Below are 27,872 nucleotides of genomic sequence, written 5' to 3'. Positions count from 1 at the left end.
TTTCTGAGAATTCACCAAAGACTTGGCGATATATTCACAGTACATTCACTCATCACCATTATTTTAATGATGCTGACGTAAAATTGCATTATTAGTACGGAGGTTCATTCATGTTAAAACAACAAATAAGGAAATCTAACCTCTGAGATTGGCTTTATCTAAAAAATCACATTCCATGAACCAGACCGTTCCGCAACAGCACTCACAACCTTTCCGCTTCACAAAAACAAAATGCCTTATCAAACCTTCCAACCACAACGAGGGCGCCACATGGACACCACTTCTTCTTCCCATCGATGGCCATCACAACGTCACAATCATGAGGATCGCCACCATCAAGAGTTTGATGATGAGGATTCAACCACCTACGTAGGAGAGGACAGTTCCGAGGAATATCTTCATCCAACCCGAGCCGCCACTGCCATCACTCCTTCTTGGGTTTCCGAAAAGAAACGTCAACGTCGACACAAATATTCATCAAAGATTCGCGCACTCAAACAACTCCTTTCCGACAAGAACAAACAATGGGAAGAAGATCGATTCAAATTAACTCTCAAAGAATGTTCAAAAATTTCAACTCAAACATTGCGACATATGAAGAGTGACTTGTTGCGATGTTTGCAAGTCATTGATGAGACTCTCCATGAACGAGAAGATCGAGACAAGTCTTGTGCCATTTGTATGGGAAATGTACGACAAGTAGTCTTCATGCCGTGTAAACATTTCTTGTCGTGTGAAGATTGTGCACAAAATGTTGAACATTGTCCCATTTGTCGACATGTTATTTCAAAGAGAATCAAAATTTATCTTTCTTGAGATTTATTGACAGTGAGGAAAGGAGTATAATTCAGGTAAGTTTGGTTTTGACTTTTAAATCTTTGTGATGAAGGTTCAAGGGTTCGAGTAGTGAATGAGAGTGACTTGTTCTTCACACGTGCACGTGGATTCGAAATTAAGTTTGTTTCATTGAGAAGTATTGAGAAGTGTGCTTTTAATAAATTGGATCTGATTGCGTTATGATTGTCAATGTTTTTCTTGTTGAGACAGATCTTGTCAATTCCAACATACATCACACTTCAAAAGCTTTGATGTATATAAAAGTAAGAAGGATGCACAAATCTATTCTTGCTCTCATCCGTTACGAATATATTGGTGAGATGAGATGATTTTCACACCCAGTAAAGGATTCCATTCTTCAACGTCTGTCTCTCTACAACGTTTCCCAAAATCGAAAAATGCGGAATCAACAGTCAAATGTCATTACCTTGCGTCATGAATCATCAAAATCATCCACTCATCAAAAAAATGGCACAACAAAGAACAGTGGAAAACATGATCATGTTAGAGGATGTCTCTGAAAGAGGCATTCTCAATAACCTCAAAAACATGTACAAGAAGGATTCTATTTATGTAAGTGTTGCATCTTTTTCATAAAGGATCAAAATTGTAAACTGTGAAATTCAATTTAAACGTCATCATGATAAAACAGACCTTCATTGGAGAAGTGCTCATTTCCGTCAATCCCTTCAAACAATTAAATATTTACAATGAACAAAAGTTGAAACAATATCGATCTCACTATCCATTCGAATTGCCACCTCATGTCTATTCCATTGCTGAAAGTGCTTATCGAAATTTAATTTCTGAAAGAACTTCTCAATCGATCATTATTTCGGGAGAATCAGGAGCAGGTAAGTATGTCAAATGTGTGTGTTGTTTCGATCGAATAATGTTCGGTATAATTTGTGATGATGATGATTGTAATCCATCAATAATGTCAAATTTGACGTTTGATGGACTCTCTCTATGATTTTTGGTGTTTGATAACAACACACAACATTAGGCAAAACCGAGGCTGCCAAACAAATCATGAATTACATTGCAGCAGTGAGTGGCGGTCCAACGGAAGATAAAGTCAAAACACAGATTTTGAAAAGTAATCCCTTGTTGGAAGCTTTTGGTAACGCTAAAACTGTAAGGTAGGTGTGACAGCAATGGTGTTATGAAATTCATTTTTTATTCACAATGATGATGATGGTTGACACTCTAACTGATGGGGTGTCGACATGTATTCTTCGTTCTTTCACTTCTCCATATATAGAAACAATAACAGTTCCAGATTTGGTAAATACATGGAAATCTTCTTTTCTGACCTCAATCAAATCATGGGTGGTCAAATCATGCAATTCCTACTAGAAAAGTCACGTGTCGTTTCCCAATCTCAAGGTGAACGTAATTTCCATATTTTCTATCAAATTTTCACAGACGATGAAATTGCCAAGAAATTGTCACTCACAAAACCCGAACATTACAAATATCTCAGCAACACCTACAGCGTCGATACAGTGGATGACAAGTTAGGTTTTCGTGAAACCAAAGAAGCTCTCGACTATATTGGAGTGAGCAAAGAAACTCAAATGCAAATTTGGGAAGTTGTTGCAGGAATTCTCCATTTAGGAAATATTGAATTTTCACAATGTGAAAAAGGAGATAAAACTGCTCGTAAGGATGGTTCACAAATTGTGGATCGTGCTCCATTGAAATTGTGTGCGAAATGTTTACATGTCGATGAAGGAATGTTAGAAACTGCACTCACCACAAAAACAGTAGAAGCAGGTGGAAGAAATTCAACCTATATTAGTCCTCTCAGTGTGGAAGGAGCTTATTTTGCAAGAGATGCATTGGCGAAAGGTCTTTATCGAAGATTGTTTGATTGGATTGTGAAGAGTGTGAATGAGTCCATTACTTTACCTTCTTTGATTAATCGACGATTGAGTACCATGAATGGAAAAGCACCTAAAAATGGAAATAATGAAGAGATTAAACCCAATGAATATGTCACGATTGGTATTTTGGATATTTATGGATTTGAAATTTTCCAAACCAATTCATTGGAACAATTGACCATCAATTACATTAATGAAAGACTTCAACAAATGTTCATTGAATTGACACTCAAAGAAGAACAAGAAGAATATGTGAGAGAAGGAATCAAATGGGAAAAAGTTCCCTACAATGACAACAAACCATGTGTGGAATTAATTGATTCCAAACTTGGAATTTTCAACTTGTTAAACGAAACCAGTTTATTAAGTAAGGGAGATGATGACTTTTTGAGAACGGTAAAAAGTAACACGAACAAACATCCATTCATGATTCCTGACGATAAGGTCATTTCCAAGGAACAAGAAAAATGTTTCAAAATCAAACATTATGCAGGAATTGTCGAATATCACTCGGCAGGTTTTGTTGAAAAGAATTTGGATACCTTGTTCCAGAATTTAGTGGCATTGGCACTCACTTCCAATTCCTCTTTATTGCCACAATTATTTTCCAATGACAAGATCATGACAGGTGGAAATAATGTGGCAACAAAACCACCCATGATTTGTACTCAATTTAAAAAGCAAGTCGATCACTTGATGACCAAACTCTATGCCTGTAAACCTCATTACATTCGATGTATCAAACCCAATGATCGAAAGATTGGAAATTTATTTGAAGACGATATGGTGACTCATCAAATTAGATGTTTGGGTTTATTGGAAAATGTGTTGGTGAAGAGAGCTGGTTTTGTGTATCGTCACAAGTTTGACTTTTTCATTCATCACTATAAGGTCACTACGAAAGAGACATTCCCATTCATAGCTGATCAATTCCGCAACAATCAAGTAGAAGTATGCAAGCATATTATTATGAATGTGCTCAAACCCAATGTGGATCAATCAAAAATGTTCCAAATTGGTAAGACCAAGATCTTTATCAAACATCCAGAGACCATCTTTTCATTGGAAGAACTCAGAGAGAGAGCATGCCCAGATGTCGCTACCAAGATTCAAAGAGTCTTTCGTAGATATAATGCTAAAAATAAGGCCGAAGAGAATAAGCGTGAAATTAATACCATCTTTAAAAAGTTCAACAAGAAGAGAAGAAGAGTGAGTTACAATCGAATCTATCAGGGTGACTATTTGAATTTTTCATTCAATCCTGAAATGTCCAAAGTGTTGTCAAAGGAAAATGATTCCAATATTGTCTATTCGGGTTGTGTGAAAAAAGTGAACAATCGAAACAAGATTCAGGAAAGAACATTGGTCATCACTCATAAGAATATTTATAATTTGGATTGGAATGATAAGAAGAAAAAGCTCAAAGTGAAGAGAGTGCTTCCAATCTCAGATTTGAGTGCTGTCAAAGTCTCTCCATTCACAGATGGATATTTTATACTCTTCTTCAACACAAGATATTGCTACTTCTTTGATTCTGACGATGCTTCTGAGATTATTTCCATTCTTATTAGATTGTTCAAGCAAACAAAGAGAGATTTGTCCATCGAGGTCTCCAAGCAATTCGATTACAAACCAACCCAAAAGGAAACTCGTACTGTCAAATTCGCAGAGGTGTCAAGCATGCCAAAAAATCCAATTGATAAGACTGGCAAGAATGAAATCACTGTGTTCATTGTGCCCCAAGCAGAACAGAAAAATTTGTAAATAATGGTCGACCATCATGTGTGATCATGTGTGGATCTACAAAGTCTCTCCATTCACAAGACATTGTGTGTGAATAAATTATTAATTATTAGTCATCAATTCTCTCAAAACCTCGTTTTCTCCACTTTTTGACTCGCTTAATACCACATCTCATCAAAAGAGTAGTCAAAATGATCAAAACAATCAAAAGTAAAGCGCTGGCGAGAGTAGTGGTGAACCAATTTTCGTAAACAAAAATGTATAAACTTTGAGAGGAGGTATACGGTGGTGAAACATCAATCTCTATCGAGGAAAGAATGAACAAATACTTTTGGAAAGGCATGTCGCTCTCCATGGATACTATTGCAATAACAGGATAATATTCTCTTATGAAACCATAGTCGTCTTCATGTTCGTAGGTTGTGTAGCTATCAAGAGAAAGAAATCTCCACCTTAACTTGAGATTGCTTGCCAAAATGATTTCATCTCTGTAAGGAAAATTTAACCTTGGATCATTAATTGAAAAGTCTTTGTATTCTGGTGGTTCTTTCGAGCTGAAAGGTCCGCCCACCATACTGAACGATGACAAATAGTTGTCAATATGAGTGTTTGTCACAAAGAATAAATCAAATGGGGAGGTATCAAGCAATATATCACCCGTACGAAAATCTTCACATCTCACACCTGAGCTTTGGTAATAAATTTGTCCTTGCATCATGTCGACTTTTTGAATAAGACAAAATTCTTTCAAATAATATTTCACTACCACAAATATTTCGGTCGCATCACTCTTTGAGACTTTGATGTTGGAATGCACTATCCAATGTTATTAATGTGTGAAAAAATAAACTAAACATACCTGACTGTTCGTTCGGTAAAATGTTAATAGACTTGGTTTCCTTGAAGGAAACTAAATCTATTTGTTTTACCTCAGTCGTTATAATATCTTCATTCTTTCTTAAATAATGAACTCCAATGTACAAAAATCGATTCACCACATTTCCTACATTAGAAATTTCTGAGTAAATATTCAGTATAATATAATTATTGAGGGAGTCAAGTAAAAGGCATCCTTGATAGGACAACGATGGAACATCTGCACCAGAATCCACTAGTTTAAGCTTTAGTAATCTAGGTTCGTAATTGATGTAACTATACGCAGCAGATAATATATATACAAGTCGTGAAGTACTATCGACTTCAATATTGTTGGTTACTCTATTGCCAACTGTTGGATCCAGTCCTGACCCCAAACAAGTGTCCTCCAGAAGCATTCCCTCACTATTGATCATAGTTAAATTTCCATACCATGTCGAGATCATAAAGAGTCTTTGGCAAAAGCTAGGAGTATTCGTTAGGGTAGAAATAGCATTCGATAGGTGTACAAATGTGAGTAGTAATACTTTTGAATATCTGTCCACTGACATTGCAGTACATTTTAAATAATCAGGAAGCAAGAATACCTCTTGATCTGTTAAATCAAAATTATATTCATCTGAATCATTTCCTGCAATTTGTTGATCATAGACTCTCAATAAATATAACTTGGAGTACGTATCCTTGGAAGAATTAAGATAGAGTTGAGATAATTTCACAAATACATAAATTCTATTGGTGTACACATCTTCAATATCTGTTGCAATAAAGAGTTCTTCATCTGCACTGGAGCTCATATTTCTAGTAATGATATTAAAATTTGACCAGGAAGTATTGTAATAAAAAGGATATCTATCTTTGATAGCAATTTCTTTTTCTCTGTCACTCGTTAAAGCCTCTTCCACATGTTTCATTCTATTTGAAATCATCTCACTCCATTCATCCACCGAGTTAAACCTCGTTCTTGTTTTTAATTTTGCAGCTTCAACAATGGTCTCCCGAAACGTGGATAAATAGAACAAGAGTGTAACGATGATCAGTACAGCATCAATCATTAAACTGCACACGACCACATTTGAACGCCGGAGGGCAATAAAACACGGTGTAGTCATTATTCTATCTGTGGATCTTGATCTCCGACAAAGAAATGATTGAATCCAAAAAGAACAAGTATATATAAAATCAAGAGGATGATGGTCGGATGCAATGAAAGCCTTTCACCAACTTGTTGTCAGGTTCTGAAATTCAAATTTTTTTATGTTTAGATTTTGGAAATTCATCGTTATGGAATCTAAAGAGTCTGCAAACCACTTCAGTGGCTTAATCTTGTTAATATATACATAAGAAAAGGACAAGAGCCTGACAACACAACTTGTTGTTCTCATCAAAAGGAGTTGAATGATTCAACAACTGAACACAAACTCAAAAACAAATTTTTTTTTCATCTTTTAAAAAATGCTCTCTCGCCAGTTGTTCTCTTCTCAGCAACACCTCTTGAAAAGTATTCACCTCTCGGGTTCTTCATCCCACCAAATGCGATACTTTTCTCTACTCAAAGGAGTACAAACAACAAAATTATTTGGTGCTACTTCTTTTTACAAAACATTTCCATCCGTGATTCCAACAACAACATCCTCTTCATCATCATTTCTTCTTTCAAAAATTGCACCATCATCATCATTACTGGACAATGCTCAACAAACCAGAAATTATGCCTTGCCAAGAAGGGTGAAAACTAAACTCTGGTATGAAAAACTCAAAAAAGAAAAACTCAATGCAAAGGGAAAGGTGAGATACGCTCGACAACAACCCGAAGTGAACAACACTTTTATTCTTCAACAATTGGCAGCTTTGAAGGGTAATCGTAATTGGAAGAGAGCCTACAAACTCTTCAAGAGACTCGAAGAAACAAGAGCAAATCCAACAATTCAAGTTTACAGAAAGTTCTTGTATGTCATTGCATACAGAGGAGGAGCAATGAAAGAGGGTTTTGAGATATTCAAGTACATGAAGAAGTTGAACTCTGGTTGGAAGGATATTAGATGTTATAACACTCTTATTCATGCTTGTACTAAACACAAAGTTCCGATGAACGCCTATGTCATTGACCACGACAAAAACACCAATTCATTCAACACAGCAGTGAAATTATACTCTGAAATTAAGGAAAAACGCATTACTAAAACTTCCTTCACCATTGCATATATGGCTCATTGTGTCCAAAGAGCTGTTGAACAAGGTCTGATTCAAGAGACTGAAAAGCAAGAATGGCTCTCAACTCTTACCCAAGATGGACAACCACTGATGAGTAATACTCATGTTCAAAAAGCATTGCAAACACTTTCACAAGCAGTTTTACAACCCACATCTACCCAGGTCTCTCCAACTGGACAAACTGTCGTTTCACCTCAATCATCAAATGACCAAGCTCAAAAAGTCTAATTGAAACGAAAGGGTACTTTTTGATTCTAGAGTGATTTTAATAAACACAAACTTTAATAAACTCCATTATTGTTGCATGTTGGCAAATTTTGTGAAATCAAACAGACATGTTCTTGTTTGTTTGGTTGAATTAATCATTCTTCTCTGCATCTGGAGTAAAGACACACTTTTGAGAGAGCAAGGATTTGATGACTTCATCGTTAGCACTCAAAATATCCTTTGGCAAGTACAAAATCTCGTGAGTCACTCTTGTGGCAACGACTCTTTCAGTGGAGGATGGTTTGAATTGTTCATTGAGTTGTTTGATTTCAGCAGAAGCGAGAGCAGCACGAGCAGTATCCACCACTTGACTCTTGAATTTACGCATGAGAATCTTTCTAATGAGAGCTCTCTTCTCCTTCTTATTCTTGAGAATACGCACAACCTTGTCAAAGTTATTCTTATCCTTCTTCATAATCTTCAAGACCTTTCGAATGATCTTGCTCACCTTCTTATTGCTTTGAGCAAGTTGTTTAATCACTGACTTCCAAACTGCAGCTCTCACTCTTCTATGAAGCTTAATGACTTGAATCTTCCATGTGGTCGCTCTTCTTGTGAATTTAACAGTACTCGTAGCAAGATCCTTCTTCACATCTGAGACACTGGTTGGAATCTTGGTGTAAATCACCTTTGTGAACACACCATCCTTCAAATAAGAGGATGAAACTTCAGAAACAAAGGATGGTCTCAATCCACATCTCTTATAGCCAGAAATGTAGACACAAACAGCAGGAGCATGAGTATCAAAACCAAGTTGTCGGATGAGTTTGAGAACGGCCTTAATGTTGTGATCGAGAGCCACGAGACAAATATTTTCGTCTTGAATTTGTTCTTCCAAACGTTTCTTTCGTTTTCTTGCCATTTCGTCGGCCTTCTTGAACATGTCAGGTGAAATCTTATTCTTGACTAGTAATTGCTTGAGAATGACTCGAAGTTGAACCAAAATTCTTCTATAAATGGTAATCTTCTTTCTCACAACCAAAATATAATTGTATCTCTTTTCAATAATTTCCTTAATTTCTTCACTCGTGTGAACATTGGACTTACAACATGGGTCATACCATACAGTATATGGAACATAGATTCTTTGTGGAACGTGTTTGACCACAGGAACAGTAATCTTCTTCGATTTACAGCATTTACAAAAGATGCAATTCTTACATTGACAATAAGAACACCCATTCTTGTCGACAGCAACCTTTTCAAAGTATTGAGCACCACCGCATCGTTCATTACAATCTGGCATTGGTGGACATTCAATCACTGGCTTGCTCTTACACTTGCATTGATCACATCCATTAGGATCTTTGACAATTTCAAATCCATCAGTACCACAAATAGAGTGACAGTCCACAACGGAGGAGCATGGTGGTTTGATACATTTGCATTTGGTACAATTGTAATTGTCTTTAAAGGTCACATAAGACATGTCACCACAAGTCACCTTACAGTCATCATCGGTGCATTGTGGAGGAGATTGACAGGTACATTTCACACAACCATTGGCATCCACAGATTGTTCCTTAACACCCAAACTTCCACAAACATCTGAACATTTCACTGGTGGGCACTTGATGTCCAAGCATTTGCATTGTTTACACTTGTTAGCATCGTATGATACTTCAGCAACTCCATGAGTACAAAGAGTCATGCAATCTGGTTCAGGTGTTGGACATTTGACAGTGTCATTGCATTTACATTGTGGACAACCCTTTGTGTCTTTCACATAGAAATAACCATTTGGACAATTGAGATCGTCACAAGAGGGTGGAGTTGGTGGACAAGTAGGAGGTTGATTACACACACACTTTCGACATCCAGTGTTGTCATCAAATTGATATTGATATCCAAATGGACATTGAATACTTTCACAATCGAGTGGAGGACAAGTCAAACATTTACAAACAGGACAACCTTCTGATGTTTGATCATAGGTGTGATTCAATTTGTTACCACAAACCATTTGACAATCTGGAGGAGAAGGATTGCATGGATTGCACTTACAGACTGTGCATTGAGTATTTGGATCCAAAACATTTGAACCACCAAAAGGACATTTAGAGGAACAAGATTCATCAATAGGAGGACATCTGTTGCATTCACAACTTGGGCATTCAGCTCCATTTGGAAGAACTTTAGTCGTATTGGTGTAACCATAAGGACAAATGTTGGGATTTTCACATGGAGTACGAGGAGCATTGTCACAAGTCAAACAAGTACATTTTGGACATCCATATTGATCTGGCTTGATCACACCTCCATAAGGACATGTTTCTCTTCCACATCTCTCATCTGGGATACAAGGAGGAGGTGGAGTACAAGTACACACGTCACAACCTTTAACATCTTTTCCAACTGTAAAACCATAAGGACAAATAGCGTCACACTTTGGAAGTGGAGGACATGAACAATTACACACTTGACAACCGTCACCAAGTCCAGAATCACTTAGTGTGAAACCATACAAACAATTCTTGGAACAGTCAAGAGAAGGACAAGTCTTACAAGAGCATTGATTACAACCAGTAGTTTGATTCAAAACCAAGTGATAACCTAACACAGGATTACATTGATCACATTTCGTCTCATTGACACAAGGAATTGAAGGTGGCTTACATGTACAATTTGAAATACATCCAGAAATACCTCCAACAATTCCATAAGAAATATCATAGAGTCCAGATTGACAGGAACCAATGGGTGGACACACTTGATCTTGTGTTTTACATTTGCATTTACATTGGTCACATCCAAGAGAATCCTTTGCGATGGATTCCAATAAAAGTCCAGCGTTGGCACATTCAGCGTTACAATCTTTAGGTCCAGATGGACATTCGGATGGACATGTTGGACAAATACACTTTCCATTCACCACTTGCACCGTTCCACATTCACAAGTGACTCCTAAACATGGATTAAAATCAATTGGTGGTTCATCATTCACTGGTTGACCATCAAAATAGGCTGGATTTTCACTTCCAGCTGAAAGAGGGTTCTTAATAACACTTTGAGACCAAACACATCCAACAGCAAAAAGAAGAATGGCAATCATCATCATTGCCAATGACAAGAAGAAATTTCTTTTCATTTTCTAATGTCAAAATTAATTCTGATGAAAATAATTAAAATAATAGTAAATATAATAGTATTGATCCGTTTGTTGTTTTCACGGTGTTGTTGTTCTTATTGTTGAGTTCGAAAAGAAAACAATGGGGTTGTTCTTCTTCTTCTTCTTGTTCGTTGTTGAAATTGTTTCTTGAGAAAAGTTTGAAGAACGAACGCACAACAACCACTACAACGTTTGAAGGTCGGTTGTTTCGTTAATTCTAGACGCGTCCACAAACAACACGCTGCTGAGAGAATTTTGTTTTTTTTTCTGAGGTGTTTGGACAGATTTGGAATGACATTTGACTGATAGCGTGCGTCAACTATCGAGTGACCTGCTGGTTTGTGAAATCCCATGAATTGAAATATGAAATACAAACCATTTAACTCCATTAATAAATTCATATCTACGAATTTCAATTGAATCCTTGAGATGAAACAGATCTTTTCGATGAACTTTCAATGGATGGAATTTGAAAACATCATTTGATGAAGTGGTGACCACCAAATCTCTTCTTTGAATCATGCACCACCATTAAAAAAATGAAGAGATTTTCCATCTTTCGGAGTGGCTCTCGGAGGAATGTCACCCAAGGTAAGAAGACTACTTGTGTTCTTCTTGACAGGATCATCCTGATACACGAATAATAATAATAATTGGAAATATATTCAACACGATTGTTTTATTTCATCTCATATAATGCTCTGCTCTGATAAATAATATTATTTGTAAATACAATTATGATGAATGAAATCATGATTTGTATTATACAAAGACCTTGTTTCCGAAGATGACAAACGAGAGATGGAATTAGAAGAAGAACGAAAACTCATTGATGAAGCAACCATCACGAGTAGTCATTCCATTTATCAAGAAATTCTCTCTTTATATCAAAAGCAATGTGAAAATCATTCCGAAAAATCATTCTTCAATTGGTTCTGTGGTTCTGAGAAAATTCGAGTCATCAAACCCATTCAGGACGAATTATTGACACTCGATGAACAAATACATTTGAAAGAATGTTTAGAAAAATTGCGTGACATTTCTACACAATTCCATCCTTTGAGTGAAGAGACACTTCAAGTGTTAGCTCATAATCGAATAATTCCTGAACGATTCTTTCACATTTTCTTTAACCCACACATTTTAGAACATGCAATTAATGTGAAAGGATTGAAACCCTACATGAAAGTGAGATTGTTGTTTAAACAAGTGTCGAATGGAAAATTTGGAACCTTTGATTCATGTTTGTTGGTGGGTTGTTGGCGTTTGGAATGGGACGAAAAATCATCTTTGGTTTGTGTGAGACAATTTGACACTTCGAGGTTACATTTTGCAATAGATTTGGAGCGATTTACAAATGAAGAAAAGATTGTAGAGTCTTTGAAAATCATTTCTAATGAATGTTGTGTGTGGAATGGAACAAAAAAGTATGACGTGAAATCATGCAACGCTCAACATTGTAAGTAGTGTCTTCCATTCTAATTTAATTTTCATTCATTTCGTGACTTTTATTGTACTTTTGATTTTCATCTTTGTCACACACTAGTCGTTCTACACATTCTAGAGAAAATAGGAGTTAATTTAGATCAATCTCTGAAAGGATTAAGCAAAATATATTTCAATTCACTTTTACAAAATGGCACAGGAACAACAGAAATTGAACTCACACAAGAATTGAAACAACTATTGAACTCGAACACATCAAACGTTTCATTTCACAATCACAAAGCATTGGATCTCTTTCTAGAAAATATAAGCACAAAAAATCCTTATTACTTTCCTCAAAATACATGTGATCAAATGCTACTGAAATGCTTTGATGAATGCTATTGGTTAAGCCTGCATCAATCCAATAATGGAGCTGAATTTAATTTCACAAATTGTTCGGAGAGAGATCGACCACTGATGAAGGATCAAACCAATGAATGTCAATGCCATTTCAATATGAATCCCACCACGTATGGAGACTATGTGGCAAGTGGAATGACCATTAATAATGTCCTGTGTTCACAAAAATTAAGTCCTCCTTTTCCACTTCGAAGGAAGAAACAAGAACCTTCGACTCCAGAGGGACTCTCTCAATAAATACATAATTGTTGTTGAAGAGAATTAGAACCACAAATCAAACAAATCAAACAAATCAAACAACAACGTGAAGAATCATGGAGAATTCTCTCCTTAGTGTTGAGAAAAACATTTTATCAGTTCTCCAAGTTGCTGCCAGAACTTGTTGAGAAGTTGGTTGCTGTTTGAAAGGAAATGGTTGATCCTTGAGGATGAACTGTTTACAAAAAAATGGCTTTGAATACAAACTTTTCATCCTTCTTTGATCCGAACAACAACAACAATCCGAACAGTTTAAATAATACCGACGTCGGTGGAGAGGATGATGATGATGATTCCAATGCTTTAAGAATTAATCGACAGAAACTTCCGACGCATGTGATCAGAACTATTCAAGAGAGTTATTTGAAAGGAAAGGCTTTGTTTCAAGCTTTTGGAGAACATCAATTTGATGTACAAGGTAATATCAACACTTGTGCCTTTGTGAGTGGAACGGGAGAATATATCGTGAAAATTAGTAGTGGAGCTCATCATACTCTCATGTTAACGAATGATGGAAAGATACTTTCGTTTGGAAAGGTTTGTGTTTGAAATGAAAGAGCCTGTTGCATGTGAGTTGTGTCACTTGTTATTTTGATCAAATGTGAAATGTTGATCATGATTTAGAACCTTGATGGTCAATTGGGGATTGGAGAACGCAGCGCCAATTTTAAAAAAGATATTTCTGTGGCCAAACCACGATATCAATTTAGTGATGAATTTGCAATAGATGTATGCTGTGGATCAAATCACAGCGTAATTTTAACAAATTATGGAAATATCTTGGCATGTGGTATGTGATTGTCATTTCAACATGAAATCAGAATTTTAAGGATTTTCTATGTTAACATCGATCAGGTTGGAACGAATTTCATCAATATGGTACAACACTGGGAGATCATGACACTTCTAAATTTTCATATGTGGAATATAACAATGCTGCAAAAATGGTTCGCTGTGGAAATAATGCCACTATTGTTTTAAGCATTGATAATGAATTGTCAATGTGTGGTGCTGGTATAACAGAAAAAGGGCGTTCATGTAATGTTATGACTTCAATTGAGGATTTTTCAAAGCTGCTATCTCCTTCAGAAACCATAATTGATGTTCAATGTGGAGCAGAACATGTAGTTGTGAGATCTTCATTCAACAATATATTCTTTGTAGGGCAAAACACTTATCATCAAATGGGCAAGTCTCTTGGAGAGCAACGAAGGTTTATCAACATTACAAAAAAGCTTCCTTTCAAAAGAGATGAATTATTGAGCTTTGCATGTGGATTATATCATACTCTCTTTCTTTGCAAGAGTGGTGCTGTGTACGCGGCAGGATATAATGGGGTAAGTAATTCATATGATTATTTTCTTGCATAATGTTTGGATGAAACAAAATAGTATGGTCAACTCGGTACTGGAACGCTGACAGATTCCGACTTTGTCCTTTTGACCGATGTTTACAAGTATGATTTGACCTCTGTGTATCGACAAGGAGTGTTATCAACTTTTGACACTTCAATGATTACTTATACATGCCATGTCATTGATACGGAGGACAAATCTCAGTACAATATTGACCAGAATGAAATTATCAAACAAGTGTATGCTGGCTCAAACCATTCTATACTGGTGAGCAATCTTGGAAATATTTATTCATTTGGGTTTGGGAGATTTGGACAACTCAACCTGAACACTTCACAGGATCATAATCCTCATGTCACACAAATGTTCTTGCCAAAATCCATGATTGATACAACCATTTTCTCCAACTCTACAGCAAATATCACAATTATTGCTGATCGACAGCCTATCAATTCTTGGATGTATAACAACTTGAGAAAACGATCCAGACAAGGAGAACTTTTCGATATCAATATTCGTTGCTTAAAGTAATAATATTATTTATTGTACATGGATTTACATGAGTGTTTTTTGGTTACTTTCTTTTGATAAGATTAAGAAGATCTCAATGCAGAGAACTCAGTGACTAATTTCCATTTTGATGTGATGTTTTTCTTTTAAATACCAGCTTGTTTTCAAACTTTCCACTCTTTCTTGACTCCAGAATCGTAGAGACTAGTTCAAATCCAATTTGTGAAAGCATTTCCAACAACTCTTTGATATGAGTCCATTCAATCTCCCATTTTCCACAAAATTTAACATTTCTCTTCATTTCCAATCCATTTGGAACTTTCACTAATCCTTTCCCTTTCATAAATTGATAAGCTATCTCCGGTCCAATACATAAATATTCTCCATACGTATTATTGACATCAATGGTTAAATATTCATCCGTACAAGTTCGATGTTGTGACATGAGAGAACTCAACAAGTCCGCCAAACTATTCAATCGATAATATTTTGCTTCCACAAATAATTCTTCCATCATGTGTGAGTCATGTGATGGCAATACAACATTAATTCCATTTCTCAAGTAATTTAAAATATATCGGAAATGAGTCGGATCTCGATCAATGAAAATTGGATGTACTTGAATGGTATGAGGAGTGGATTCTTGTGGTTGATTCAAATGAATAGTAGAAACTAATTGAGCGAGAAGATGATTTTCATCCTTCTCGGAGTGAATGGTTGAAAGTGTGGAAGTGGTCGTGCTGAATAGCACACCACCGACATTGAGCGAGAGAGTGTTCGAAGAAGGTGTCGTGAATGAGGAAAAGGAGGAGCTACAGCTGTCATTCGAGCTTGGTTGGGCCATTTTTTGACATTTTCGGAACCACTTGATGTAGTTTTTGGAATGGATATGACGCGTGTATCAAAATGTTTTTTAGCTTCCGTTTTTGAATGCTTAACCTTGCTATGTATGGATAAATCCAAGCTAGTTTCATTGAGGTCATCATCATTCATTTAACCGGGATGGATGGATTGAACCGAATTGCTCCAGCGTCTTTTTTCTATCAGTCAAATCAATCCCAACATCCGATCAGTTCAAATCTCGTCATTGCGAGTCAGCTCAGTTCCCTGCATTTTCAATATTGATCTTGTTAGGAACAGTTGTTGGAGGAGATTTCATGATTCGTGAATTGAGACTAAAAAAATGGGTAAACGACAAGGATTGAGAAAAGTAGTGTTTTTTGAAAGAGAGGTGATCCGTTCGGAGAACAGTCATCATGATGATAATGATACAACCTCTTCCTCCTCCAGTATTATAAATCATGGTCGAGTCTTGGGATGGAAAGAAAGAAAATGGTATGAACAACATCATACCATAAATGGTGGAGATGATACTGCAATTTCGGAAAGCACTTTCAACTCCGATTTGAGTGTATTTCAATTCAATGTATTGCATGATGATTTAAATTCGCAAATCCATGAACGAATTTTTACAAAAATAAGATTTGATTACATTCTTCATACACTTCTTCCAAAGGTCAATGCAGATGTCATTTGCTTGAATGAAGTAGGAAATTATTTTTTGAAAAGACTCTTAGATGAATGTTCACATATGTGGATGAAAGAATTGAATTATAATTTTATTTCTCATATTGACAGAGAGAGATTTGATTTAATGTATTCTCATCCATCAACTAGCAAGAAATCGAAACATGTTGATGAAGCTACACAAATGACTGTTGAAAAAGGAGGATTTGTGTGTCTGGTAATTTCAAAAATTCCATTCGTTCAATCGCATAATTATTATTATCAAAATGATTTAGTGTATTCCAGAAGGCCAGCGACTATGGTGACACTTGCCAATCATGTCATTATCATGAACGTCCATTTGAAAGCATATAAGGAGTGTCATCCAATTAGAAAGAAACAATTGAAGTGCATCTATGCCTTATTTCGAGTGCCAAGAGTCGCTTTCAAATCGCACGAGAATAGTGAATCAGAAGCTTCACAAGCGATATTGAACAATGAAAATAGATTTACCTATCACTATTCTATTGAGGATTTGCCCACCACTTCAAAGCAACATGCTGAAAAGAAGGAATTTTTAGAACATTTCCCAAATGTGAAATCTGTCATTCTATGTGGAGACTTTAATTTTAATCATGGCTTTGAAGAAAATAACATTTCAGATTACGGAATTGAGGATGTTTACGCCAAGTTACATTATGATCTACTCGACAAGGAGGAATCCTATACGTTCGACTACCTTAAGAATCCAATTGTTAATTTATATTCTGAAACTTCACGAGGACGTTGCAGGTATGACCGAATTTTGTTATTCAACAGACCAAGCTCGAAAATAAGCGGAATGCTTCACGCCTATCATTGTGAAATTTTAGAAAATAAGGCATTTAAGGATAATATTTTTGCGAGCGATCACTATGCTCTCTTAACTAAATTTACCGTTTCCAATGATTCGAATACTATTCATCCAAGTTGCTCCACTGTAATCAGTAGCAATAACAGCAATCAAGTTGATGATAAATGATCGTTTCAGATTTTCACTCTTCCACACCAAGAACAACAACACGCTCAGTAAAATTGATGGCAGAAAAACCAAGTCCAAAAAAAATGAGAAATCAACTCACTTCTCGTCTTCTCTTTGCTCCAACCAGAACTTTGCGCAATTCTGCCAACGCTCTTGGTAAGGTCCAGACACCAAGCGGTGCTGCTTCATCATCGGCTAGCAGTACTGTTTCGAGCCAGGCTGCTTCATCATCGGCTAGAAAAAGCGAAGGAGGATTGCGAAAGGGAGTTGCTGGCATTTTAACCGGAGCTCTCATTTTCGGTTCGGCATATTACTAGTACGTGTTGTTGTTCTTGTTTCTATTATCATGTAAAGCTTGATTGTTATGATTGATAATATTGTTATTATTGATAATTAAATAATATGAATTTATGGTGGAATATTTTCATGTGATGATATGTGGATGATGATGATGGCTAAACTTAAAATTATTATTATTCTTTTTTGATAATACTGAATATCGGAATGAAATAATGATATCTCTTGTGTGGATGAACAATCTATTTTCAAAATACACTCAGCATGAGGGACATGATTGTACAAGAATCACAAGAATTGATCGAAAAAACGAAAAGTATTGAATCTTTAAAGACAAAGCGTCAGCTTTTGGAGGAAGAAAAGAGAGAACTCGAAAGAGAGCATCAAGAATTATTGAAGAAGAGAGAAAAAGCTCTTCAATTACCAGAAGAAAAAGATCAAGCTGCTCACAAGCTTCTCCTTCTCAAATTTTACCGTAATTGGAATTCAATCTTTTATGGAGTAAGCGCAGAAATTGACAGCCAAAATCAAAAGAACCAACAAGAACGCATGAAACTGATGAGACGTAGACTCGAAGATGAAGTTCAAGCAAAATTTGGTGTGAAAGAAGGTCAATACAAGATCAAGGCTGTCCATGAAGAATAATTCATATCATGGCCCTACACAATTGTTTATTTGAAAGTTTAAACATGAATTGTACTCATCCACATCGCTTTTGTCCTCCTTTCATAGATTGTTATTTGTTATTATTTGTAACTATTTGAAATACAAATTTGCAAATCGTCATAAATAGGAAAATTATCTCTTCTAGACTTGGCCGCGCAACAATTTACAGTTTAAAAAAATGAGTGACAACATTTCGTATTCTATCGATCGAGATCAAAATGAAAGGATCAATGAGTTACGGAGAAAACGAAAGGATATAATGCAAGGATTACCTAAACCTAATTTTATAAGATTAAAAGTGATTAGTATGGGAGAATCGGAAGTTGGCAAGAGTTGTCTCATCAAGCGATACTGCGAAGAACGGGTAGGTATGCAATCAAAAGAATCAACCATCATACAATACTGAAAGTTTGTTCCGAAATATACTGGTACCATCGGAGTGGATTTTGGAGTTAAAAAAGTAATGATTGATGGTCGAGAAGTAAGAGTAAATTTCTGGGACTTGAGTGGACAACCGGAATTCTTTGAAGTGAGAAATGAATTTTATAAAGACACTCAAGGAGTATGTAATGGTGGAGGTTATTTATTATTACAATCCATCACTTTTAATTTTGATTATTAATGCATACAGGCTGTTCTAGTGTTTGATGTCAACTCGAGATCTTCTTTCGAAGCATTAGACGCCTGGTTGGCAGAATCCTCAAAATATGGAGCTAAAGGTTTATTCATCGCAGTTTGTGGAAATAAAACAGACGAGAAAAACAGAGTAGTTACAGAAAAAGAGGGTCGAGAGTGGGCAGAAAAGAATGGATTGAGGTACGTATCCGAATCGTTCATGATTCTCTGTCTTATAGGCGTTCGAGTGTAGCTATTTCGAAACGAGTGCCCAAAGCGGAGCAAATGTTCAATTAATGTTTGATACTCTTTTCAGAGATATAATTGCACACATGTATTCGTGATCATCTGTTTCATTGCACTTGAGGAAAGTGCTGTGACTCGACAGTTCTGAGACTTGATTGTGTGATCTTGTTGAACGTTGAGGGGATGATATCCCTTTTCAATTCCAAATAAACTCATCCATCAAAAAAAAAGTCATTAATCATCATCATCATCCCACAGAGAGAACAAAGCGATTTAAACACTGTACATAACCCATCATCATCATCAGAAAAGCCTCTCCTTTCTTTTTTGTAAATCCTTTTTTAATTTATTCAAGTGTATCATAGCAAAAGTCCTCTCAAAACACCGATTCATCTCTATTTTAAATTGCACCCACAGAACGCGTGAATTCGTTATAATTCATCTCAAAAACAAGAACAACAAGAACACGGAATTATCATTTTCATCATCATCATCATCATCATCATGATCAACAACACTACATCTCCGACCTCACCATCAACGGCTCCATCCACCACTCCCAAACTCTCCCAACTCACTCAGGATACTCTTGCCATTACAAAATCCGTTCTTGAAGACAAGTACTCGAAACAAAAACTCACCAGAAACAACAAAGCCATCAGATGGTCGGACAAAGTCAAACCAAAAACTGTAAAGGATTACGATAAGATTGCAGTCATTGGTAGAGGAGCATTCGGAGAGGTTCGTCTCGTACGGGACAAACAAACTGGACAGGTAGCAGCTATGAAAATGTTAAAGAAGACTGAAATGATGAAGAAGAATCAAGTTCAGCATGTAAGAACCGAGAGAAATTTGATGGCCGACTCTGGAGAGAATAACATTAATGAGTGGATTGTTGAACTATATTCATCCTTTCAAGATAATGAATATTTGTATCTTGTGATGGAATATTTACCTGCCGGAGATATGATGACTTGGCTCATTCAACGAGAATATTTTACTGAAGAAGAGACACGATTTTATATTGCTGAACTTGTCATGGCTGTTGGCTCGATTCATGCTCTTGGTTATGTTCACAGAGATTTGAAGGTAGGTTTGAAAATTCTCAAATCCATCGTATTAATCTCGTTTTAATAATGGATATGTGAATATATGTGAAAAAATTTTTAATCTGAAATTATTTTTGACACCACTTGGAATTAATTACAGCCTGATAATATTTTACTTGACAAGAATGGTCACATTAAACTTTCTGATTTTGGATTATCAAAACCATACAAGTTGGATACAGATCCTGAGGAGGCAAGAAAATCGATTGAAGACGCTGCTGCAAATGAATTGGGTAGCTCAGAAGCCGCTGCTAGTCAAGAGACAGGAAAACAAAGAGACGAATGGAGAAAAAAGGGTCGTATCAAGCTCTACTCAACTGTTGGAAGTACCGGTTACATTGCACCAGAAGTTTTGTTGAAAAAAGGTTATGGATTGGAGTGTGATTGGTGGTCAGTGGGAATTATTATGTTTGAAATGTTGTGTGGTTATCCACCTTTTTCATTTGATGAGCCACCTGCTCAGACATGTCACAGAATTATCAAGTGGAAAGAAAATTTGCAATTCCCTGACGACGTAGTTTTGTCCAATGAAGCTAAGGACTTGATATTGAGATTTTTATGCGATCCAGAAGATAGAATTGGAACCAACAGCATTGAGGAAATTAAGAGCCATCCATTCTTCCGTGGAATTGACTGGGAAAACATTAGAAAGGGACCAGCTCCTTTCTGCCCTGAACTGGAAAGTGAAGAGGATCATAGATACTTTGATAACTTTGAAGATAATGAAATGTACAGAACAATTAAGGATGAACCAAGAAATATCTTGAGAACTAACAAACACATGGTATTTGCAAACTTTACATGGGACAAGAGAGATGGAAAGAAAAACCAACCCCGAGCCAAGGTTATGGATTTGCGAGAAGAGATGAAATCCATGTATGAACAACAGCATCAAACTCAACAACAATAATAATAGTCTTATTTATGAGCTAATTGTTGGTTGCTGGAATGGCTGTTTTTTTCTTGGGCACCAAAACATTAACTTCTGCATCATCTTTTGAAGACTTCTCTTCACCAGATTGCATCATGGTTTGTAGTGTTGTGGCACTTTGGGATAGAACTTCTCTGATTCTGGCAATATGTTGCTCGAGAGGAGTCATCTCCTTGCTGTTGGTCTCATTGTTTGAGGTTGATGCAACAAACAAGTCATAGGGTTCTCCAAGTTCAGCCTTGTCAAATCTCATGATTGCCATCAAACCTTCCTGAGATGAAATAAATAACACAGTACCATCACTACTCCAACTGCAGTCGGTTATGGGTTGTGTGAAAAGTCTTTGAGCTCTAAACAATGCATTATTGCTCTCTGTATCAAAAATAATAATTTCGTCTTTCGATGACGCACAAGCCATCATTCTGTATGGAAGAACAGACTTCTCATTGATGGACTTGTACAGAATTGGTGAAAATCTTACAATGGGACATGTGGATGTGAGTCCAGTAATACATTTTGCTGGTTTCTTCCAAACATTTCTGTAGAACATGTGAAGCGAGTTAGAGAGACCTGCCGTTGTGAAAAGAAAAGAGCCGTCTGGTGAAAACGATAATCTTCTCACACTATTCAAAACAGTCGATCGATATTGCATGGTGTAATTATCTCCTTGGAATAATTCCTTATTATCTTTTGCACTCTTCTTAATAGTTCCAACTTTTTCAAAAAGTGTTGATGTTGTTGAATTCTTCTTTTTCTTTTTTGGTGATGTCATCATGGCCGCTTGTTCTGATTCATTTGCAATGGCCGTAGCAATTGTGTTGTTGTTGCTGTTTGTGCCACATGTTGACTTTTGTGGACCTAGAATTGAGAAACGTTCTTGATTCAAACCAAACAATAACACCTTCTTCGCTGTACTCAATTGAATGGCCAAATAATATCCTAGAGGATCCCATGTAATACCACCAAAAGAGGAATGAATCTCGGAAACATGTTCAAATAACATTTCACGAGACTCTAATGGTTGATACACTCGTAATCTTCGATCCATGGAGGTAGTTGCTAACAAATAGGTTGGTTTTCCAGTCTTGTGATCAATTAATGGTTGGGACCAACTCAAATCCCAAACATCTTCTCCTTCTTCACTTCCGAACTTTCTTACAATGATCCATTCTTCGGTTGGTTTTACTTCACTTTCCAGGAAGGATAGATCTGTATCATCATCATTCTCTCCTTTAATATTGTTACCACTTGATGCAACATTCTTAAGACTCTCTGTCGGAGATAAAATCAAGCCTTTCTTCTTCCAAATCATTACTGCTCCTCTTCCACAACCAGTAGCAATGTAATTTCCGCATGGACTCCATCGTGCAATATTTACAACTTTGGCACTATCATAGATTGGATTCATGGTTGCAATGAGTTTGAATAAACAATCTTCTTCGGAATAGGACAGTTCCCATATTTTGATATCGGTTTGAATACCTGCTGTAACGAGACGATTGGTTCTCGGATTGAAATCAACGGTTAATAAAGGCTCTGGTCTTCTGTAGAGACCTTCCATGTATTCATCACGAAAGAAATGAATTTTCGTGTGCTCAGGGGTAAGATTGGTAGCTTTGGACATTTTTTTAAATGTGAAATTGAAACGGAAAGTTTTGGCGCCAAGAATGTGATTTCCACAAGAATGATTTCACAACGAAATTCTAAAATTCAGCTCGCTGGTTTTGGTAGGGCTTTCATGCATGCGAATAGTTGTCAGATGGAAATGTAAAAGATTTATTTCTCTCTTAAAAATCATAAATAACTTCATCATCGAATCGATTTAGAACTTCCTGACAGTCTGACAATTCTTTTTGCACCTTCTTTCTCATATAGAATACTGGACAATCTCTATTGGTACACAAAACGTCTGCATGCAAGCTTCCTTGACATCGCTGACAGTAAGTCCAAACTCTGCTGTAAATATCTTCGTAGTGGTTTCTCTTATTGATGGCAGATTCATAAATCTTTGGGGCTACACCTTTTTGTTTGCAATCATTGCAAATTGTGGAGCCACCATTCTTTGAAAGTACATTTCTGCAACCTAGACATCGGAGTTGTTTTTGTGCAAATTTCATGATACCGCCTTTTGATGGAGTTGGAATTGAAATGGCACGAGTATGCTCTCCCACAAATAAGGATTGTGTGTTATCAATAATTGGGCTGAAGATTTGTTCGAGAGGATTCTTGATTTGATGTTCAAGGTAGTATTGAGCATCGATAGGAATATTGTTCTCCAATACCCAAATAGGATCTTCACTCTTTTCGTAAGCTTTTGCTCCTTTGTGTGCCTTAACAATTACATATGGAATACGATCTCCAACACGAGGAGCAGTTGATGGATCTCTTTTTGCCATTCTTTCAGCAAGCTCTACGTGAGTTTGTTTTGCCTTATACTTGTCACTTTTCTTTACCAATGCTTTGGTGATGACAAGCATACTGATATCCATTCTATTCATTAGTAAATCAGAAATAACAGATTTGGCATAATTCACAGCTGCCTCAATACTCTTCTTGACTAGAATCAAATGCAAGCAAGTATTTACAAGGTTTCTCACTAATGCACAGTTATCTCTTCTGACAGTCACAATACCTTTGGCATCCATTTTGTCATACTTTTCAGTCTTTGTCCACAATAAACCAGCATATCTTTTCTTTGCCAACAATAAATATGGATAGTAAACCTTTTCGAACTCAAGTTTGATTGGCTTAACAAAGGTTTTAGAAATTTCTTGAGATGCATGAAGACCGAGTTCCATCGCCCTTTTGATGTCTTTAGTGCCAAACTTTACCATGACTGAGTCAGTATCACCATAAATGACAGTGGCATTTGCTTCATAACCATTCTTTACAGTGTACATTTCTTCAACCATGGCTTTAGTGTGTTGAATCATTTCTCTACCAAAGGCAGTAACAGAGGCTGAAATCTCGAGGCATGGTAACATACCAACCGTGGCACCAGTGAAACCATAGACAGAGTTGGCACTAACTTTGAGAGCAAGCTGTCTACCGTTCATGACAGCTTTTTCAGTTGGATCAGTGGCCTTTTCTAAATCTTTTCTTGCTTGTTTTCTTGCTGCCAAAAGTTCTTCGAGAACAAGAGGCAATAATCCTTGTTGTACCTCTCTTTTGATGAAATAATCTCCACTAGGAGTTTTGATATATTGATCTTCAGAGAGTTTAGAAATATCTTCTTTCTTCAATAATGTCGTATAGCACAAGTTATGTGCAATCATAATGGATGGATACAGAGACGCAAAGTCAAGCGTTGTAATTGGGATATCGTAATAGCCAGTCTTTGGAGAAAGCACAAATCCTCCTTCGTAGGTTTCACCTTCAGTTGCTTCTCCCTCTTCGTCTAAAACTTCCTTCTTGCCACTTTTTGTGATGGTTGGCATAATGTAACCTTTTTCTTTGGCCTTTCTAAGAAGCTGCGAAATGACCTTAATTTGCTGACCCCTCTTCAAAATGAACGATACAGGAATACCGGTGACACGAGCCATTTCAATGTAGTTGATGATGATCATGAGTTTGTCAAGAAGTCTTATTGGCAAGATTGCATCTTTCAAACAATAAGATGCCAATCGTCTTCTGTCTTCGTCCGAGCCTTCATGGAGAGTCGAAATGATCGAGTGATGTACTTCTTCTTTTTGATCACCAAGAAAATGAGCTGATACTGAGTTCAAACTGTAGGAAGAAAGTTTGTGATCTCTTTGAATCGCTTGTAGTACATCAAGTTGTATTCTGCCTTCAATATTAATGTCCTTACTTTCTCGTGTACCATAAGCTCTTGAAGAAAATGTGCTGTTCTTCATTTGAGATCGTTTGTTTGCAATTCTGCCCAAGAATGGGAATGTTCCTACTTTGAGAGTTTTGGCTCTGTTAATAAGATATGGCAAGTCAAAGTTAATAATGTTGTATCCAGTTATAATATCAGGATCAACACACACCATAAAGTTTCTCCAAGCTTCCAGCATATCCTTTTCGTTTTTGTAAGAATGAATTTCCACGCCAACTATTGGGGCAACATCTCCAAGACACATTACGTTCTTAATGAGAGGTTCTGATTTTCCTTGAACAGTAACATAGTTTGCAATGACAATTACAGGGTCTGATTCAGCTTGAGGAAAGTGGCCATCTTTACCCTTACATTCAATATCGAACGAGAGAACTCTAACAGGTGCAATTTTGTGCCATCCTGGCTCTGTTGGTAAGTGGCTGATTAAATCTTCGTATGAAACGTCAACTTCAATTTGAGAATGGCTTACTTTTTCGTTATCACTTCTTAATTTATAGGATCCAGCTGGTAATTCTACCCAGTTAGCTCCAACCATATTCGAATCAATCATGCAACGCAAAACAAACAAAACATTACTTTCGTAGGTTTGGAATTTCTTAAAACCAAGCCCAGGAATATGAATACCTTTTTCGAGCGCCTCTCTTACATGTGGAACCATTGGAGGAATACTGGTCTCAATTCTCAAGAAATTTCTCGAACTACCAAACGAGTAATGCATGAGACTCTTCTTTTTTTCAATGCTAACATTTACAATGTATTTGTCTGCTTTTCCTTTTTGAATATTTCTTTCAGCCATGATCGTGTTCAAAAACTTGGCAAAGTTTTGTGTTTGATCTGGATTAAAGTTATCAGGTTGATCAATATAAAAGTACGGAGTATAACCTCGTACATGGCAAGTGACAGAATGACCTTCTTCAGTCACACCATATAAACGAACAATTGGAACATTTCCTGTAGTTGGTCCTGGATAACCTGGTTTTTGCTCTCCGAGAGTATAATCTGCATCCATTTGTTGGAAGGCAAGAGAACAAGTTCCTTTGAAATATAATGAATCCTTGCTAAGTGATGGTCTGACCCAATTTGGATGCTTTGGAACAACAGCTCTAAACTTCTTCATATCTTCCAAAGATATGTTTTGTGAGAGCGTACTATTTAAAACATCCTCTTCTTCCATGATATCTTGTTCATCCTCTTCGGAGGGCTCAAATTGTTGTGCATCATCCATGTCTTCAATATCTTCATTTTCTTCATCTTCATCAAAATCGGAAGGCTCTCCTTTGGATATTATGGATTCATTTTCTTTTTGTTTGAACTTTTTGTTTTTATCGTCCGTTGTTGATGATGAGGAGGACGAGACCTTTTTTGTGGTTGGTTGAGAGGTTGGTTTTCTCTTCATTGGTCGCTGATGATGTTGAGTGTGTGTGAATTAAATATTTTTTTGTGGTGTTCGTAACGTTCTTATGTTTGATGGAACCAATTTTTTTGGCGGGCTTTGCGTCCAATTTTTTAGTCTTCTTTATTGATGTCTTTGTCAACTTTGGGACCAGCAAAAAACGAGCTTAACATACCAGACAATGCATTAGGGTTCAATGACAACTTTCCAATGATCTCGGAAATTATCTTGTTGGTTATTTTCTCTTCCCATTCTTTCATTCTTGCATCCACACATTCGTTGACAAAGGTCCTTAATTCTTCCTTGCTGGAAAATTGTGTAGAGTGAGATGATGTCAGTTGAATAATATTTTCAGTGAGAGCTTTTGAACTAGTATCAGTGGAAATTGGATCTGTTTTTTCAATTGGTTTCGGTGTGACAGTCGCAAGACCTAGTGGTTTTGTTTCAGGAATTGTCTGTTGTTCCTTCTCTCGTTCTTTTGCAACAGCATCAATTGTTTTTGTGATTGGCATTATCGTGTTAAAAATCATGGACATTTGTTTTGCAGTTGGATTATTCAGTCCATTCATTAGGCTCATAAGCATTCGAGGATCGCTCATGAGTGAACTCATACTACCTGAAAATTGAGTAGACTCTTTCATGTCACTGTTTTGGTGTGACAAGGACGATGAATCTCCAATCGATGAGGGCGTCGTGACAGATCCTTTCCATGTTCCATGAAGCACTATTGCACTAACACAAATCTTACTTTGCTTGTTTGCTTTTTCGGAATAATCCAAGGACAAAAACTTGATAACAAATTTCGAGTGAATTGGTAATGTCTTAGAGATGCCATCTTGATGACTCTCAGCACTGCATACACAGTGATACTGATAGGTAGATCCTTCTCCAACTTTTTCTGTAAATCTGCATGTCTGAGAATATTCTCGTTCTTTCGAAGTATACAATTCAATATTTCTTGCCGTACTATAAACATCAATAAGTGTCCATTCAAATAATTCATTCAAGTCGATGGTAATCTCGAAATATTTGGCACTTTCATTCTCTTGGGTTTCCTTTGCTCCTTTCTCAAACACGACTGGACCTTTTTCAGAAGAATCATTTTCGGCATTCTCTTCATCCTCGTACGATGATGGTTTCACCACATGGACCAATCGATGAAACAATTGGATTTCATCATTCCGATATTCCTCTCGACAGGCTTGCCATGACGATCGCAGCAAGCCTTGTTGTTGTTGTTGGTTCAAAGAACTTTCCGTCATGAGTAGTGTCGTCGATGATGATGATGAAAAGAGCACCACAAAAAGCTTTCAAATTTTTCAGTTTTGAAAAAACGATTGAAAA

The 27,872-nt window shown here is 36.6% G+C and overlaps 15 protein-coding genes across 15 annotated transcripts; 9 read left to right on the top strand and 6 right to left on the bottom strand.

Moving 5' to 3' along the window:
* Positions 1-231: 231 nt before the first annotated feature.
* FDP41_012384 (uncharacterized protein) lies at positions 232-816 on the top strand (the record flags this gene model as incomplete). The annotated part of the gene is made up of 1 exon (XM_044702898.1): positions 232-816. The coding sequence occupies one exon, from the start codon at positions 232-234 to the stop codon at positions 814-816; it is 585 nt and encodes a 194-aa protein (XP_044566440.1).
* Positions 817-1,305: 489 nt separating this feature from the next.
* FDP41_012383 (uncharacterized protein) lies at positions 1,306-4,490 on the top strand (the record flags this gene model as incomplete). The annotated part of the gene is made up of 4 exons (XM_044702897.1): positions 1,306-1,410; positions 1,490-1,691; positions 1,844-1,979; positions 2,102-4,490. The coding sequence occupies 4 exons, from the start codon at positions 1,306-1,308 to the stop codon at positions 4,488-4,490; spliced, it is 2,832 nt and encodes a 943-aa protein (XP_044566439.1).
* An 88-nt stretch (positions 4,491-4,578) lies between these two features.
* FDP41_012382 (uncharacterized protein) lies at positions 4,579-6,259 on the bottom strand (the record flags this gene model as incomplete). The annotated part of the gene is made up of 2 exons (XM_044702896.1): positions 4,579-5,285; positions 5,329-6,259. The coding sequence occupies 2 exons, from the start codon at positions 6,257-6,259 to the stop codon at positions 4,579-4,581; spliced, it is 1,638 nt and encodes a 545-aa protein (XP_044566438.1).
* A 541-nt stretch (positions 6,260-6,800) lies between these two features.
* FDP41_012381 (uncharacterized protein) lies at positions 6,801-7,787 on the top strand (the record flags this gene model as incomplete). The annotated part of the gene is made up of 1 exon (XM_044702895.1): positions 6,801-7,787. One exon carries the CDS (start codon positions 6,801-6,803, stop codon positions 7,785-7,787), a length of 987 nt encoding a protein of 328 aa, XP_044566437.1.
* A 130-nt stretch (positions 7,788-7,917) lies between these two features.
* On the bottom strand, positions 7,918-10,914 carry FDP41_012380 (uncharacterized protein; the record flags this gene model as incomplete). Its single annotated transcript, XM_044702894.1, has 1 exon — positions 7,918-10,914. One exon carries the CDS (start codon positions 10,912-10,914, stop codon positions 7,918-7,920), a length of 2,997 nt encoding a protein of 998 aa, XP_044566436.1.
* Positions 10,915-11,474: 560 nt separating this feature from the next.
* FDP41_012379 (uncharacterized protein) lies at positions 11,475-13,020 on the top strand (the record flags this gene model as incomplete). The annotated part of the gene is made up of 3 exons (XM_044702892.1): positions 11,475-11,526; positions 11,708-12,394; positions 12,482-13,020. 3 exons carry the CDS (start codon positions 11,475-11,477, stop codon positions 13,018-13,020), a joined length of 1,278 nt encoding a protein of 425 aa, XP_044566435.1.
* Positions 13,021-13,230: 210 nt separating this feature from the next.
* On the top strand, positions 13,231-14,927 carry FDP41_012378 (uncharacterized protein; the record flags this gene model as incomplete). Its single annotated transcript, XM_044702891.1, has 4 exons — positions 13,231-13,578; positions 13,666-13,831; positions 13,897-14,378; positions 14,433-14,927. The coding sequence occupies 4 exons, from the start codon at positions 13,231-13,233 to the stop codon at positions 14,925-14,927; spliced, it is 1,491 nt and encodes a 496-aa protein (XP_044566434.1).
* A 94-nt stretch (positions 14,928-15,021) lies between these two features.
* Positions 15,022-15,750, bottom strand: FDP41_012377 (uncharacterized protein; the record flags this gene model as incomplete). The annotated part of the gene is made up of 1 exon (XM_044702890.1): positions 15,022-15,750. The coding sequence occupies one exon, from the start codon at positions 15,748-15,750 to the stop codon at positions 15,022-15,024; it is 729 nt and encodes a 242-aa protein (XP_044566433.1).
* A 339-nt stretch (positions 15,751-16,089) lies between these two features.
* Positions 16,090-17,433, top strand: FDP41_012376 (uncharacterized protein; the record flags this gene model as incomplete). The annotated part of the gene is made up of 1 exon (XM_044702889.1): positions 16,090-17,433. The coding sequence occupies one exon, from the start codon at positions 16,090-16,092 to the stop codon at positions 17,431-17,433; it is 1,344 nt and encodes a 447-aa protein (XP_044566432.1).
* Positions 17,434-17,516: 83 nt separating this feature from the next.
* FDP41_012375 (uncharacterized protein) lies at positions 17,517-18,375 on the top strand (the record flags this gene model as incomplete). Its single annotated transcript, XM_044702888.1, has 2 exons — positions 17,517-17,749; positions 17,994-18,375. 2 exons carry the CDS (start codon positions 17,517-17,519, stop codon positions 18,373-18,375), a joined length of 615 nt encoding a protein of 204 aa, XP_044566431.1.
* A 199-nt stretch (positions 18,376-18,574) lies between these two features.
* FDP41_012374 (uncharacterized protein) lies at positions 18,575-19,264 on the top strand (the record flags this gene model as incomplete). The annotated part of the gene is made up of 3 exons (XM_044702887.1): positions 18,575-18,760; positions 18,806-18,958; positions 19,028-19,264. The coding sequence occupies 3 exons, from the start codon at positions 18,575-18,577 to the stop codon at positions 19,262-19,264; spliced, it is 576 nt and encodes a 191-aa protein (XP_044566430.1).
* A 497-nt stretch (positions 19,265-19,761) lies between these two features.
* Positions 19,762-21,276, top strand: FDP41_012373 (uncharacterized protein; the record flags this gene model as incomplete). The annotated part of the gene is made up of 2 exons (XM_044702886.1): positions 19,762-20,346; positions 20,467-21,276. 2 exons carry the CDS (start codon positions 19,762-19,764, stop codon positions 21,274-21,276), a joined length of 1,395 nt encoding a protein of 464 aa, XP_044566429.1.
* Positions 21,277-21,295: 19 nt separating this feature from the next.
* FDP41_012372 (uncharacterized protein) lies at positions 21,296-22,921 on the bottom strand (the record flags this gene model as incomplete). The annotated part of the gene is made up of 1 exon (XM_044702885.1): positions 21,296-22,921. One exon carries the CDS (start codon positions 22,919-22,921, stop codon positions 21,296-21,298), a length of 1,626 nt encoding a protein of 541 aa, XP_044566428.1.
* Positions 22,922-23,084: 163 nt separating this feature from the next.
* Positions 23,085-26,531, bottom strand: FDP41_012371 (uncharacterized protein; the record flags this gene model as incomplete). Its single annotated transcript, XM_044702884.1, has 1 exon — positions 23,085-26,531. One exon carries the CDS (start codon positions 26,529-26,531, stop codon positions 23,085-23,087), a length of 3,447 nt encoding a protein of 1,148 aa, XP_044566427.1.
* A 110-nt stretch (positions 26,532-26,641) lies between these two features.
* FDP41_012370 (uncharacterized protein) lies at positions 26,642-27,790 on the bottom strand (the record flags this gene model as incomplete). Its single annotated transcript, XM_044702883.1, has 1 exon — positions 26,642-27,790. The coding sequence occupies one exon, from the start codon at positions 27,788-27,790 to the stop codon at positions 26,642-26,644; it is 1,149 nt and encodes a 382-aa protein (XP_044566426.1).
* Positions 27,791-27,872: the final 82 nt, after the last annotated feature.

The sequence above is a fragment of the Naegleria fowleri genome, assembly GCF_008403515.1.
Source record: "Naegleria fowleri strain ATCC 30894 chromosome Unknown tig13, whole genome shotgun sequence".
Lineage (NCBI taxonomy): Eukaryota > Heterolobosea > Eutetramitea > Acrasida > Naegleriidae > Naegleria > Naegleria fowleri.
Note: the sequence above shows the minus strand (reverse complement) of the source record. Positions and strands in the feature narration are given on the sequence as shown.